General features: G+C 44.6%; 2 protein-coding genes across 2 annotated transcripts in view; both read right to left on the reverse strand.

The window, feature by feature from the left end:
- The window catches only part of LOC142581575 (frequenin-2-like), a 331934-nt gene that overhangs the window by 12667 nt on the left and 305940 nt on the right, over positions 1-13327 (reverse strand). The window contains exon 5 of the mRNA XM_075691218.1: positions 1981-2059. Coding sequence (XP_075547333.1) covers positions 1981-2059 — 79 coding nt within the window. The remainder of the gene's footprint in view (positions 1-1980; positions 2060-13327) is intronic.
- LOC142574127 (uncharacterized) overlaps positions 2157-13327 on the reverse strand; it is a 40889-nt gene continuing 29718 nt past the window's right edge. Inside the window, exon 2 of the mRNA XM_075683285.1 lies at positions 2157-2166. Coding sequence (XP_075539400.1) covers positions 2157-2166 — 10 coding nt within the window. The remainder of the gene's footprint in view (positions 2167-13327) is intronic.

The raw sequence follows: 13327 nt of genomic DNA on the forward strand, positions 1-13327 counted from the left end.
CGATCCATAACACACAACGGACCAATAGGAGAGGTCACGAAGCTCGCGCTGAATCCATAGGTGCAAATTTTAAGGAATTGTACAAAAGCATTGCGTTTTTGTTCTCACGCATACTGTCGCCTCATGGTCCCTTGCGTGCCGCGCTGCTTCTTCTTCAGCACGGGATACGAACTCGCATTCCGTCCTCCTTAGCTAGAAAATACTACAATATAGTATTATTGTAATAAATACTAATCTGTATTTCTTGAGCGCTCATCACTGCTTCCCGACACAGAGCGCCCTTTCACTGATTTATGCGCATATATACTCACTGCTAACGCAGGCAGCGAGGCGCCAAGCTATTTGCATGCAGTCCTAAGAACAGCATTCCTCTTTCGCCACTTGTGTAGGCGAAGTCACCTTTCGTGGTGAAGTTAGTTTTGGGAAGTCAATATAAAGAAGGCGTGAGGGCCGTGAAGGCCCGCATACTTTAAGTATAACTGATGCATTTTCCGGAAGAACGGATTATCTTGATGTAAATTTAACTTTCAAAAAAAAGTTGCGAAAGCAGATTATTAGGCTTTTACGTTAATCACCGTCATCTCGCTAATCCACCACTTGTTATGCAACCCAGCTAAGTGTCTGCGTGGCGCTCAAGGAAGTGCCCGCTACATTCCGCCATCAGTGTTCTTTTCTAGCGTATTCTGGTGCTTTTGCACATATTTAGTTTTGTGGAATCTGCGTTTCATTGTCTGTTTTTTATTATCTATTCTCGTTGGCGGCCAGCTGAAAACTTTTGCGAGTGACACCTTTGCAAATTAGATAAGATACCCGATTGTACGACGAGCTTCTACCAATTCTCGTCTTCCAGTGTACCAAATTTGTACAAAGCAGCATCTTTTAGGCAGCCTGTTGGTAGTGGTATATACCGGGTGCCGAGTCGATTGGTACTGTCTCGACGATGTTCAATTGCAATGAATTGCAAAATGTGCAATCGAAGCTGCAAATAATGGTATAGGTACAATCAGCGCAGATGCGGGAAACGTAAAGTGCGTGTTAGTAATTATCTGACCACACTTAGCGCCGACGTTCTTTTTTTTTTTCTAGCACGGAGTCAATGCATCCGCTGCCACACGCTGCTATCAGTCGTCTTTTGTGGCTTTTCTAAAAAAATAAGAGGCATATTCGTTAAAGTGTTCTGACAACTGCTTGCAAGTTTCTTTCTTTTTTTTTTCAAGTCTCGTTGAACGCGATAATTGCTATGCCAATGTCAAATAAATTATGTAAACGGGCTCTTCCAACCAAATACCATTTGCATTGCAGGTAATTTTGCCTTGGATGAGGTGGAGCATACGTACAAGCCACTGTTAACACGAAAGCTTCTTTTAAGGGAACGTTATCGTGCGCCTGCCAAGTATAGTTACTCCTAATGCACATTGCTTGTTCGCCAACTTTTTTCTTACTGTCTGGAGTAAGAAGATAGAGGAGCTAAGCGCTGCCTTTTTCGTTACTGTCTTTCTCTGCGGCTCTTCGAGAACTCTTTCTTGTTTCACCGTAAGCGAAGAAGTTAGCACTATGCATCGTTAACTAAATGTGGTGATAGTTCTACCTTTTGCTGGCTCTAACTCACTGTCACTGGTGCTAAGTTTCTTACATACTGGTGCTAAGTTTCATTTCACGAAAATGGCTAAGTGCTTTTTCCGAGGACAATTCGGGGCTAAACCAATATTACAAGTATACACCTGTTTCAGTTACACGATTCTTCACAGACCTAGAATTGAATATACTCGTGGATAATCTGCGACAGCAAGGTTACGCCAATGTATATTGACAATTTCTCTGTTGATTAGTGCACAGAAAAAAAATGTTTTCTGCATACCATGAGTGCCGTAAAGCGCTGCGAACTGTGCACCACAAAACGTGCCAGTTATCGAAAATATTTTTGCGACCTTCCTCATCTCCCATTGCTCTACCCTTAAAAAAAATCGTTTCTCGACTCACAGTCTAACTTCTCTTCTACGTTCCCTCTCGACGTCACCGACAGCGCTCTGATGAACTCTTCAAACTCGATAGCACCATCCTGCGAGAAGGGTAGAAGAAAAAAAAGCGAGAAAAAGGAGATCAACCATCGCTCAGCTAGGTTTATACCTACTGGCGACGAAGTCTTTAGGAGAAATTTAGGGAGACCTACATTGGGAAGAGCACAGGATCAAATGAGTAACGAAGGGTGCATAGCTATGACTGAAGTAAAAGACAGCACAATTCAAAAACAACCGAATGAAACGATCTCAATGGAACGTTTTCTTTTATGGCATAGGCTGCTTTATTACACACCACTTAGACAATGAGGTATTATGGCTTTTCGGCAGCTGAGCAAGAAATTTATCGGTAGGTCGACAAGCGATGAAGCAAGAGCGACAGCGTCGCTTACTTTGAACACTCTATTCATGAACGAGATCTTTTTATTCGGTAACAGCAGGCATGAAATCACTGCATCAGCTAAAATATTGCGTATTAACGCAATACAGCGCACAATTCGAGCCTATCCCCAGCCGCGAAAGTTTTCGGAGCACGGCTTCCACGAAAATTTTAGATTTCGTCGCTAATAACGTATCATTCCGTGATGTGAAAAGTATCTTGTATCCTTCGGCGTGCGACCTGCATCACATGCATCATGCACTGCATCACATGCATCATGCACTGCATCACATGCAGACTCCCAGCTTCACCGGTGAAGATGCAACAAAATCAAGGTTTTTTTATCCGATTTCGTGCTTTCAAAGCTTTTGTGGACAACTGTAAATAGCGAGAGATTGAACTCGCATAGGTGCTGCACTGTACACAATAACACATTCACCTCGCCGTAGCGAAGTTCATTGTTGCTTACGCTTAAAAGTGCTGCATACATGTACGCCAAAATCTGCTGCTAAATTCGTGGTACAAAAATAAACATATGGTACATTTGCACCTATTTTTAACCCACCTTCCTAATTATTCGAAAGCTCCTTATAATCAAGGCTTGTCCAAGTTTCTTTGGCGAGTTGGCCACCCATAACAGAGATATATTTAGCGATTTCCCAATTTCGCGCTACCCCTGTAATGTACTATTTTGCTTGATAATGACCGTATATGTAGCCAAACAACACCAGAACCAACACGCAGGGACACGCAGCTCTATGGAGCTGCAGAAGTTCTCCTCCGTACGGTGGTCGAGGCACTGGTTTAAAACACGCGAGGCGTGTGCTCCGGGCAGCGCTGGCAACATTAGCGATAACACGTGGTACAAAACCGACCAGCTCGATGTCACGATACATGTCTACATTTACGAGATGCCTGGTCTCCTTTCACCTTTCTAGTAACCTAATGCTTTGGAAGCTGCTTTAGACGTCGGTAGCACGCTCTAAACAAGTTTCTTAACATCTGTGCGTGATTTCTCGCGCTATCAGAATGAATTGCACTCTTGCTTTGGGCAGAATGCTGCTACGTTCTACCACTTTTAACACAATATTTCAACGCCACCATAGTCTACCACCGGAAAGGGTCAAAGGGGTCTCTATATTTATCCTCGGATATGCAGCTCCAGTAGCAAGTAAGTCCGCAAATGTTCTTTCAAGCTTGCGAAAGCGCTGCAAGCATTCGTATATCGCATCGCGTGAGGTGCCGCGAAGTCGCGCTCCACCAGAACTGTCATTAAGTGTCGTACGTCCCCTCCGATCGCCTACACACGATGAAGCACGAATGATCCCTTTTAAGAAAAAAGAAGAGCACATCCACTGGGCATTAGTTCGGGACCTATATCCACGATCAAAACACTCAGTTAACGCAAGCGCATGCCGTAGTGAGGGTTGCTAGTTGACTTGAGCTCTGAGATGCAACGACTCGAGCCGCCTGCTCGACGTGCAAGCTCGAGGGGAGCATCTCGCGCTTCGCTGCTTAAGATGATGCGGCACGCGCATTATATCGCTCGTTGCGTTATGTCGTATAGTAGCGCGTCCGATGAGGAGAGGAGGAGTCAGTGTCAGCATCCACTTCGATGCTGCGGAAGTGTTTCCTTCCGACCAGCGTGCGAGTAGACGTCTCTGTTTACGCAAATAGATGGTTTGTAAAGTATTGGGTCCAAGAACGTTGCTCAGAGGAAATGCTCACTTATTTGCGTGAGCACAAGGAAATGCCTTTTGAGATCTGCTGAGCAACACAATCATCTTGAGCATGGAGAAAGTCGTGTACAAGAGTTACGGGGTCAAGAAGAGGATACTTCAGGCACGTTCACTTATTGCGAAAAAGAACTTTCCGTGCTTCTCCAGAGACGCAGCAGCAGCGGCGATAGCACAGCGGGGCAGTTCTCGAACATGCGTAAGCGGACCTGAGGCCATGAGCGTGTTAAGGGCGTAGAGTTCTGACGTCACGATCGGCTTTTTCGGTCGAGTCGCCTAGCTGATTTGCGCTTGTAAAGAAGGCTAACGCCCCAGAATCACTTGGCTTAAACAACACTTGAGGATTGGAAAGCGGCTACTTTTGCGGAAACGAGATGGATTGTCAAAATAAAAAACTGACGTTAAAAAAAAAACAGCCGGGTCGAACGAAAGAAACAAAAAACACGATGGACGCTGCGACGCAAGCAGCGAACAAGCAGCGCAAGCAGAAGAACAAGCAGCGCTGGGAACAGCCGCCTACTGAGGGTAATACAGGGGCTACCACAAGCTGTATCTATAGTGCGAAATTTCTGGCATTGAATCAGGCAAGCTGAGTATTTATCTGTCATGCTGTCTGTTGTGGGGCAATAATCGCTATTGGCCGTGTCTGAGTTCTGTGGACTCGTCTTCTGCCCTGCAAGGCTTGAGTATTACTTAGACGACGTGTGTAAGACATTCAACAAGACGGCGAATATGTTTCCTAGACCATGGCGGCTTTTTACTTTCTTCTTGACTGAGTAACCTACATAATCCGCAAAGCTTCCTCGGTGAGCTTTTTTTTACCTTTTTGCTATTTTCTGGCACTCCGGCTTCTTTCGTTAATTTCTTCATGAGGTAGGCGGTGTACATGTCGAATAACAAAAATTAATTGGTCTTTTCTTATGAGATGCGGAAAAGAAAAAGGAAAATATGCCTCTTTAGTGCAGCTATCACAAAATTCCAGAGACTACTACAAAAAAAAACATAACAAAAAGGCTATCTATCACATCAGCACTTTTATTTTGTATGTTCTCAGATGTCTTTATGAGCGCTAGCTCTGGTCTCCGAGGTTGTTTCTTTGTCCTCTGCTGTTTGATTTGTTCTCCTTAAATTGTACGAACGATTCGAAAATATCACGTTATTAGCTCGTAATGTCATGAATCACGGAAGCACTGTCTGCTCTTGCGTGCTTCTAGTGTTTCTTTATTGTATTGAAGTGGTCTAATTTGTTTAGTTGTTTACTGACTGCGATAGTATGAGACGTTTGGCCTACTGAAGAGCCCTATATCCTAAAATCTAAAACAAATAAAATACGAACGCTACACGAGAGAACAATGCGGACAGAAAAAAAGGGAAATAATCAAAACTTTTTGCAACCGCTTAGAGTGAAAGAAGCATTACGTACTAAGAACTGGACATAATGTAGCAAATATATGCATTCATTTGTTATTATTTATGGCAGTTTAATGGCGAGGTGACAAAAGCAGTACATATGTATTTATGAGTACTCCAATTAACAATACTTCAGATTGTCGGCACCATTATCTATCCCTTGTTTTGCTTGGCTGTTGTCCCCCTGTGTGATTTTCACAAAATAAACCTGTATCAATTGGCCTCACTGTTTATATTGACCACTTCATTGCGTCCTTAAGACACGAAAAATCTTACGTCCCAAAAAAACTTTGCTCGTTTTAACTTGCTGCCTTGTTTTCTTCAGAGCTCACGGAAGCCCTCACAACTGATGTGACTGATTAATGGCGAGGTGACAAAAGCAGTACATATATTTTTATGAATACTCCAATTAACAATACTTCAGATTGTCGGCACCATTATCTATCCCTTGTTTTGCTTGGCTGTTGTCCCCCTGTGTGATTTTCACAAAATAAACCTGTATCAATTGGCCTCGCTGTCTATATTGACCACTTCATTGCGTCCTTAAGACACGAAAAATCTTACGTCCCAAAAAAACTTTGCTCGTTTTAACTTGCTGCCTTGTTTTCTTCAGAGCTCACGGAAGCCCTCACAACTGATGTGACTGATTAATGGCGAGGTGACAAAAGCAGTACATATATTTTTATGAATACTCCAATTAACAATACTTCAGATTGTCGGCACCATTATCTATCCCTTGTTTTGCTTGGCTGTTGTCCCCCTGTGTGATTTTCACAAAATTAACCTGTATCAATTGGCCTCACTGTCTATATTGACCACTTCATTGCGTCCTTAAGACACGAAAAATCTTACGTCCCAAAAAAACTTTGCTCGTTTTAACTTGCTGCCTTGTTTTCTTCAGAGCTCACGGAAGCCCTCACAACTGATGTGACTGATTAATGGCGAGGTGACAAAAGCAGTACATATATTTTTATGAATACTCCAATTAACAATACTTCAGATTGTCGGCACCATTATCTATCCCTTGTTTTGCTTGGCTGTTGTCCCCCTGTGTGATTTTCCCAAAATAAACCTGTATCAATTGGCCTCACTGTCTATATTGACCACGTCATTGCGTCCTTAAGACACGAAAAATCTTACGTCCCAAAAAAACTTTGCTCGTTTTAACTTGCTGCCTTGTTTTCTTCAGGGCTCACGGAAGCCCTCACAACTGATGTGACTGATTAATGGCGAGGTGACAAAAGCAGTACATATATTTTTATGAATACTCCAATTAACAATACTTCAGATTGTCGGCACCATTATCTAGTCCTTGTTTTGCTTGGCTGTTGTCCCCCTGTGTGATTTTCAAAAAATAAATATGTATCAATTGGCCTCACTGTTTATATTGACCACTTCATTGCGTCCTTAAGACACGAAAAATCTTACGTTCCAAAAAACTTTGCTCGTTTTAACTTGCTGCCTTGTTTTCTTCAGAGCTCACGGAAGCCCTCACAACTGATGTGACCAATTAATGGCGAGGTGACAAAAGCAGTACATATATATTTATGAGTACTCCAATTAACAATACTTCAGATTGTCGGCACCATTATCTATCCCTTGTTTTGCTTGGCTGTTGTCCCCCTGTGTGATTTTCACAAAATAAACCTGTATCAATTGGCCTCACTGTCTATATTGACCACTTCATTGCGTCCTTAAGACACGAAAAATCTTACGTTCCAAAAAATTTTGCTCGTTTTAACTTGCTGCCTCGTTTTCTTCAGAACTCACGGAAGCCCTGACAACCGATGTATTTGCGTTATTCCTGAGTTCTTTATCAAAACAGTGCTAAATTATTTGCGAATACCTGAACTTTGCTTTTTGTTGTTTGTACCTATGCGCTCTTTAAGCTAAAATTTCTATATGCCTTATTATACTTCGCTGCTCCTGCTCACTGCATCACGCACCTTACATTGTACTGCGCCAGCACACATTACAACGCCCTGGCCCTCCACTTCAAATTTCAGCCCTACGTTCACACACTACTACTCTTTCAGTCTCATCCTTTCGGGGCAGCAACATACTGGAACGGTCTTCTTCACCAAGTTGTATCGGTCAATTGTTCATCGATGTTCTTGCAAAAGCTAACAGAACTTGTATTTCAAGGAAACAGCAACAAGTAACTTCACCCTCTGTGTAATTCTAACACAGGGGCCCTTGACAAAAATAAAGTGAACTGAACTAAATTCTTCCATAATAAACTATGGGATGCAATATTTAAGGAACACTAGCAGATACCTTTAGTGTCACTTAACGGATGAGATTTCTTTCATTCTCTAGCGTTAATTTTCCCAGTAGTTCTAGGCGACCTTTGGCGAATGGCCAACAGCCTGAACAGGAACAGAATAAACATAACTTTGCGCTTGCAAATTAACCAAGTATTTCTTTTTTTCTTTTTTGTAGAATTCTGTTAAAACTTTCTTTTTTCGGAGCAATTTCGAAAGCGCTTGCAAAGTAGTATGGCAATTCTCATCCCACCCCACCACAAGTTTGGGCCGTATAAGCGGCAAAAAATGCTCAGAGTTTCTCGAGATGGAGTTTTTAAAGTAATGAAAACTGCTCATGAACGCCTGCTTCATGAAGCGTTCTTCCATACTGCCCGGACACAAAATAGTTAGCCTAAAGGCATGAAACATTTCTAGGCAGCGTGCACCAGGTTCTATCCATCCTCTTCAAGAGCCTCGCTCGTCTAGCAAGGTCTCCCCAAGCATCGTTCATCACCACTCATGGCCCAACAAGAAAATAAAATCGAAAAAAGAACATGAAAGGGAAGAAGAACCTGCACGGACTACACGAGCCGAACGAAGGAACGCCCTTCCGGCAATCTACAAAATGTTCGCTCATCATCACCAGTATGCCTTCGGCCAATCTATTACTACTGGCGAAAAGCATGCCGCGTGCCAGCGGAAAAAGGAAGTCGCGGCGAGGAAGTAAAAGTGCCGACGATTAACCAGGACAACTCTGTTTAACTTCTCCTTGCGTAGGTTCGGCCTTGCTCTGTGCACTTTGTGACGTTTCTTCTGGTGACCCTTTTTTTTATTTTCATCGGGCTTCGGTACTAGGCTTCAGCTACATAACCGTTTATAATGTCATATTTATATTTTCAGTGTGAGACGAATAAGGCTCTTCTTTTTCAGTAATAAAATATTTACTATTTTGATTATCTTTAAACTGCATATGACTATACGCGTACAAAGTTTCAAGCAGGCATACCCAGCAGTTTGCTGGCAGCAACAATTTTAAACTCTAATTCACTGCACGAAGGATCGTTTTGAAGGCTCCGACAACAGTGGGAAGATTTTCTATAGCGTCTACAACTAATCTGGATGTTTGGAATTTGTCCATCGTATTTATCCTAAAGCGCACGTTATTCTTAAGAAGTCTCAGATTGGAGCATGTAGTAGGCTCAGTTTTTGCGAGCGGAAAAATTTTAGTATTCCGGCAATAATTGAGATAAACCTATAATATTACTGACGTCATTATTTCTAATGGCACCAACAAAGCAACTACAGCATTCAAGTTAGTCCGGAATCATCACCACCATCATAGTATTTACATGTCATCTGCAGGACGAAGGCCTCTCCCAGCGATCTCCAATTACTCTTGTCTTGCGGCAGCTGAATTCCAACTCACGCCTGCAAATTTACTCATTTCATTACCCCACTAACTTTCTCCCATCCTCGGGCAGCACTTCCCTTCCCTTGGCACCCATCTTGTAACTCTAATCGTTCACCGGTTATCTGCACTATGCACTACACGGCCACGTCCATTTTTTGCTCTTAATGTCAACTAGAATATCATCTGTCCGGAATGTATTGACTAAAACAAAATGTATTCCAGCCAAGCTTATTTTTAACACAACCCACAGTTCTGAAACGACGCAGTGTTGAACACCATATAGCATTGCAAACCACTGCTAACCGATGTTTAAATTACGGGGTTTGACTTGCCAAAACGACTTTCTGATTATGAGGCACGCCGTAGTGGGGAACGCCAGAAATTCGGACCACTTGGGGTTCTTTAACGTGCACCTAAATCTAGGTACACGATATGCGGCTGCCGTGGCGGGGATTCAATCCCGCGACCTCGTGCTTAGCAGCCCAACACCATGGCCACTAAGCAACCACGGGAGGTACCAACCGAGGTTTGTAATTCGTTATGTTCTCAATTATCCCACCCACAACATTGCCCAAACACGCTCTTGACATGCCCAACATCCCTTCCAAATTATATTTTGCTAGTTCCAATTATTTTAATGCGTGAGCATTTTAAGGTGCTTCACGGACTTTCCAGGGGCTTTCTGTCTATCTATGTTTGCATCAAACCATTTTCGCGCCACGTCGGCCACTGTGTAGTCTATGGGTGAATGGATAGGGTATCGGGCTCATGTGCTGAAGGATCAGGGCTCGAAACCGTCCGTCGGACTAACGTAAGTCACTCAGTAAGTGACAGTGTGTAGATATGTGTCGCTCTTCAACGAACCTCTTTCACGCCGCCATGGGCCACTGTAGATGTGAGAGAAGGTATGTACCACTCTTCAATGAAACCCTCTGACGCCGACTTTGAACACTAAGTATGGATGAATCGGTCTATGCTAGTATTTAATGAATCTCTTCGATACCAACTTTGGTCACTGTTCATGTGCTAGTAGGTGCGTGCAGCACTACGATCACAAAAAAGATCCCTCAAACTTCTCCGATGCTGGGCGGAATCGAACCCACGGGATACTGGTTCCTCAAGGACATCTACCGGACGCTTTAGCAAGCTGCGCCCCAAGGCACTGGGCATGTGCCACTTTTCAACGAACCTCTCACCAACGTGGCTCACTGTGTATGAGCCACTTAGTGTGCGACAGCGTGGGAACAAAATCAGCGTTCGCATGCGCCGGCGCGCCACGCATATCGCGTCGGACGCCATGCGCAAACTTCTCGGCAGTGCTACCAGATGGCGCAGCGTGTCCAGAAAAAAACGCGAGAGAGCAGCCTGGTTTCCGCATGACGCGTTTCGCAGCGCTCGCACCCGCCGGCACGCCATGCACTTCAAAGGTCACACGGAGGCTTCGCGGTCGCAGCGCTAGATGGCGCTGAGTGTTTTTAGGCAAGCGCAGAAAGAAGAGCCTCGCTGCAGTGCACGTGTCATACATAACTCGCTCCGGCGGTGGCAGCACGTTGTGTCGCTATACTGATGCGATGCTAACGCATTACCATCGAAAATCATCGTGAGATAGGTTATGTTACAATTTCTCATTTTCTTCCGTTCCTCCTTCCTTCCTTTGTTTGCGTCTTTCTTTCTTACTTTCTTTTGAGGCCCACTTTGTACTCCTGCGACAATCTTTATCTGTCGAGGAGTTCTTTCTCTGACGCTGGGAATCAACGTTGCGTGAAGTCATCGATCGTAGTCTTTCTTGTCCCTTGTCGCCCACATCTTTTCACTGCTTTGCTGGGAAAACCGAGAATGTATCACAGACACCGCGGCCTGCTTCCTCAGGGATGCCTGGTGAACCGAAACAAACGCGCGTGGCGTCATGTTGCCTGCGTTCGCGCTTACTTTTTTTCCCCCCCTGCTGAATAATGTGCCGCTTTGTGGGCACCCTGGTTACAATGTCCTAGAATATGAGGGTATGCTCACTGCGCACCGCCGGCAACGGAGAGAGATAAAGCCGCCGATGTCAACTTTGAAACAGAGCTATACATTCAAATTGACGTTACGAGGCCTGGTGTGCCACAGAGAAAGTGCATGTTGCTACACATACAGAGAAGAGACGCCGCAAACACGCAAACGGAAAGGGCGCGAACGCGATCGTGGACGCTACATGGACCTCGACGGTACGACGCAACTCTTCTTTGCATGTGTAGCAATATAAGCTTTCCTTGTGGCACACCAGACGTCGCACCGTCGATTCCAATGTATAGCTCCGTTTCCAAGTTGACATCGGCGGCTTCACGTGCCCGGCGCTGCTGAGCCCACCACCCTTATATTCTAGTACACTGTATCCTGGTCATGGCTGCTCTTAGTACAGCTGCACAAGAGTTGCGCCTTGCCTGCACCTATATTGCCACTCCGCACAGAGCCTGGCCACGAAGCGCTCATCATCCCAGGGGAGTCGGTTCAAACGTTTTCAACGTTGCCCACGTATCCCCGGTGTTTCATGCATTGCGCTGAGCTGCATCTTGTCCGTTACGCCAGGATCGTGCTTGTCGTAATTAGCTATGATATATCGCACCGCGTTCCCGAAGCAAATTTTTTAGGAAGTGCCGGCCGATTCGCGCCACTGTTGCGAGTATATGGCGCATCTTTAATAAGAGAGAAAATTACTTTACAGTGCACGCAAATGCAAGGAAAATCCACAGCATCACCGACAGCCGTACTTTGTAACAATTTCGCATATTCGACTCTCTTTTCTTTATCTAGGTTGCAAGTAATAGGTAATCTCGGCGATAACAGCGGCCTGCTAGCCAATGGTGAGCAATAAAAAAATCACTACAAAAGACGGCCTCGTGTTAAGTGTGCATAAGTTTTCCGTATGTTTAACATAGCTGGCTTGCGGATCTGTGCTTATTAGCAATACACCACTGGCATGGAGCGCCGCAATGTGCCTAGGGAGGTGCGTATAAGGGGGGCACTGATAAACTGGGGGTGAAGTAATGAAAGGCTAAACGCACGGCCAGCGCTAGCCTGCCCATTTGGCAGCGCATGCTCAGAAGCAATAGACAAGATTTCTCTCTAACTACTGTAATTCCCCGCTAGACAGCGCAAATGCACACTGCATCATAGTTGTCTTTTTGTATAGCCGTATACAGGAACACTAGTGCATCCCAATGCCCCCATGCTCTTGACGGTCGACGGAACTGTACTACGAGCTTGAGGTGCTTTCCTGTAAAGCGTGCTTTGCTGCTGATGGCGTCTTGCTGGGGAAAAGTGCCCTTACCAGTTGCACAGTCCCGCTTGTCAGAAGTGGATGCTACTTCCGCCTCTGAGCTTGTTTTGCGCTACGGGCAAGTTTTCTTTTTTAATGCGAGATCAATATATGTCCCATCATGGGGAAAATCCGGCATCCGTCTGGCGTTAGCATCCGATGGTATCAAAATCCACGTGCCCAAGTGATGACGTCACTTTCCCGGTGCCGGACCTGCTGCGGCTAGCGTTGCTCACACCTATAAATATTGACTTTGTCCAATTCGAAAATTGAGGCGACCCACGTTCAAAACCGACCTGGCCCACTTACAAAATTAACTTTGCCCGATTCGGAAATAGAGCTGACCCCCGTTCAAAACAGTCCTGTCCCACTCCCATAATTGACATTGCCCACCCCCAAAATTGACTATGCGCAATTCGAGCACATGAACAAGTGAAAAATATCGCGCCGAAGAGTCATACTGATTTCGCATTCAGTGCACGTAAGGAGGCTTAAGTATGTCTAACTTTTTTGCTAGCCCTCTATACGTACAAGCGTCTCTACAACGAACCTTCAAACGATGAACTATTCTAGCCTATCATAAAGTGGATCGGCGCATCACAGATTATCGAAGTTGCTTTATGGGCCGTATCGGGCAAGGCAGAGAGAAAAAAAATCTCTGCTTCGACCAGCGTTGAACTTGTTAAATATTTTTACACATATTTCTTCCACAATACTCTCTGTGATTATTGTCCTTAATCAAGTCACAAGAATCCTGGTGGCCATGTGATGGCAAAAACTCAGAACTTTTCCAGAACAATGAGGTGTTCTAAGGCTTTTCTCTTACAAG

Source organism: Dermacentor variabilis, chromosome 1 (assembly GCF_050947875.1).
Source record: "Dermacentor variabilis isolate Ectoservices chromosome 1, ASM5094787v1, whole genome shotgun sequence".
Taxonomy (NCBI): domain Eukaryota; kingdom Metazoa; phylum Arthropoda; class Arachnida; order Ixodida; family Ixodidae; genus Dermacentor; species Dermacentor variabilis.